Raw genomic sequence first — 2,674 nt, 5'->3', positions numbered from 1 at the left:
AGGGTTATCTCATAGATAACAGTTTGTTCAGTGACCTCCTCTCCACCACAGCTTCAAAAGTCAGAAGCCACTGCTTAATGGTTAAAGTGTGTGGTGGCTTCCAGCGCAGCGCCACCATTTTCTCTGCAGCTGTTAGTCCAGCAAGAACTATCCTTTTCTGACATTTAGAAATCTGGATTGAAGAAGTGTCATTCAGCAGCGGAACTGGTGTTGTCACGGAAACTGTCCCACAGACAAATGTGGTCAATTCTGAGGCAACATTTTGCCAGCACTGTGCAACGGGGGACATTCCCAAAACATATGGTGAAATGTGCACATGCTCTCCGAGATCTCTGTCTTGTTGGGGGCTTTTTTGGCGGCACCCCTGGCGATAAGCTATAATGGCAGATGTATTTTTAGATCTCACTCCCCAGGGATCGGGACAGTGTCACTTCTGTAACGTCAGTCAGTTGGCAGTTGAACTTTTGAAGTTTCCATGTCTGTAATAATCCTCTTTTCTTTCTTTGTTCGAACAAAGTAACCATTTTTTGCGCCTTGTGATTTTTCTCGAGAATGTCGCCACAGACACCCAGTTCTAATTCTGTAATTACAGGGGCTTTCATCAGTGGACCATAGGTACATATAATACAACGTACATAAACATAACAACATAAACACACCGTTGTGTTACCTCATTTGGCGACAGAAAGTGACTTGACAGACTTTTTATTTATTTTAATGAGTCTCCAAGATTACTTTAAAAACTAGTGCCCATCAGAATGGATAACACCTACACCCAGGTTATGTAATGAGCCTGCTGCACCTGTGGATTGCTGTTAATGCATTTACACACTCTTTGTGGGATGCAAGGGAACATTTTAGTTTTACACATTTTTTTTCTTCTTCTAAGACTCGCCCTTACAGTCACTAATTTCTGGGCCTTTCCTACAGTTCCACCTGACCAACCTCGCCTCACAGTGACCAAGACTACCACCACCTCCATAACCCTCTCCTGGATCCCTGGAGATAACGGAGGCAGCTCCATAAGAGGTCAGATGGACAAAACCCCGCTTTTCTTTTTCAATGTTGTTGTTTAGTTTGGTTTTGTTTTTCCTCTTTCTTAACATTCATTTCACCGCATTTTCTTTTCCAGGCTACATTCTGCAGTACTCCGAGGATAACAGCGAGCAGTGGGGTAACTTTCCCATCAGTCCCAGCGAGCGCTCCTATCGGCTGGAGAACCTCAAGTGTGGAACCTGGTACAAGTTCACACTCACAGCCCAGAATGCAGTGGGGCCAGGACGCATCAGTGAGATCATTGAAGCAAAGACCCATGGGAAAGGTACAGACAAACAAATTGAATTTTCACAGGAATGTAATATTAGAGGTGATTTTTAACTAAAGTCATTGCCCATCACAATATTTTATTATCCTTACAAGTGGAGGATTTATATATCTAATAGATGCAAACTTCAACATTTGACAATGCAATTGATTTAGATTTTTTGCTTTAGTAAGCCTTTAGTCATGTTAGCAATACAGCATAGTATAGTCATTGTTTAAAACATGATAAAACATCCTTCTAAATGGCAAGAACAATGCCTGCTGTGAGAATTAGGTTATGAATATGAATTATATAAAATAAAAGTAATTTATTTAGACACATATTGCTATCTTCTTTGCTAATAATGTAATTGATTATTAAGTGAACTGGAAATGCAATATGTAAAGATACTTGTTGAGGTAACATGTTGAAATGATTAATGAAATTAATCATCATGAGATTATTAGGCAACTACATTGATATTAAATTCATTTTTAAAGTCATTTGGAAAGGAAAATGCCAGTTTTCAGTCCAGATGCAAAATGTTTTCTTCTTCTTTTTATATGATACTCAAAGGGGTTTTGGATTGTTGTTGAGACAAAAAAAAATATTTATAGACTTCATCTTCAACTGAGATGGACAATTGTTTTGACATTTGACATTTTATTTATTTTGACCAAATGACTAATTTAGCAAATAATCAACAGATTTATTGAAAATGAAAATAATTGTTATTAGTAGGGGTGATCCGAGTATCCGGCTGAAACGAGTATCACTTTTGCCGAGTACAAGTATTATCCGAGTAATATGAGTCAATATATGAGCTCGGATTGAATAAAACTCCTCAACTGGCCGCGCAGCGTTCTGTGATAATCACAGCGCCCCCCCCCCAGGCCTAAAAAACCCGCTCGGATCAATCACACACACAGAACATGGAAAAGCGCTCCCTCGGCCTCTCTCTCTCTCTCTCTCTCTCTCTCTCTTGCTCTCTCTTTCTCTATCTCTCTCTCTCTCTCTCTCTCTCTTTGCTCTCTCTCTCTCTCTCTCTCTCTCTCTCTCTCTCTCTCTCTCTCTCCTCCCTTTCGTCAGTCAATCGGGTCTGCGATCTGTTCCGTTACGTTTAGGGCTTCTTCAGCTTCAGGTTTGTTTTTAACTTCGGTTTGTAGTCCTTACATAGTAACCAGTAGATTTCTGGTGAACGTGGGGTTTGTAGTCCTTACATAGTAACCAGTAGATTTCTGGGGAACGTGGGGTTCAGACATGCTGCTTGTTTTAAATGCAACTCCCGTTGCGTCTCTGCCATCGGAGATTTTGTTTTTTTTACTGTCTGACCACTTCCGGGTTAGGCCCCGCCCAGTCCGAGTACGGATC

At 40.7% G+C, this 2,674-nt stretch overlaps 1 protein-coding gene and 1 long non-coding RNA gene across 3 annotated transcripts in view; one reads left to right on the top strand and one right to left on the bottom strand.

The window, feature by feature from the left end:
* Window positions 1-2,674, bottom strand: part of LOC116701085 (uncharacterized) — a 20,266-nt gene that overhangs the window by 2,773 nt on the left and 14,819 nt on the right. The gene's annotated exons all lie outside the window — the stretch shown is intronic.
* The window catches only part of dscama (Down syndrome cell adhesion molecule a), a 125,062-nt gene that overhangs the window by 113,448 nt on the left and 8,940 nt on the right, over window positions 1-2,674 (top strand). For both annotated transcript variants that reach the window (XM_032534582.1, XM_032534584.1), the window contains exons 24-25: window positions 931-1,029; window positions 1,133-1,321. In XM_032534582.1, the coding sequence (XP_032390473.1) occupies window positions 931-1,029; window positions 1,133-1,321 (288 nt within the window). The remainder of the gene's footprint in view (window positions 1-930; window positions 1,030-1,132; window positions 1,322-2,674) is intronic.

The sequence above is a fragment of the Etheostoma spectabile genome, chromosome 13, assembly GCF_008692095.1.
Source record: "Etheostoma spectabile isolate EspeVRDwgs_2016 chromosome 13, UIUC_Espe_1.0, whole genome shotgun sequence".
NCBI lineage: Eukaryota > Metazoa > Chordata > Actinopteri > Perciformes > Percidae > Etheostoma > Etheostoma spectabile.
Note: the sequence above shows the minus strand (reverse complement) of the source record. Positions and strands in the feature narration are given on the sequence as shown.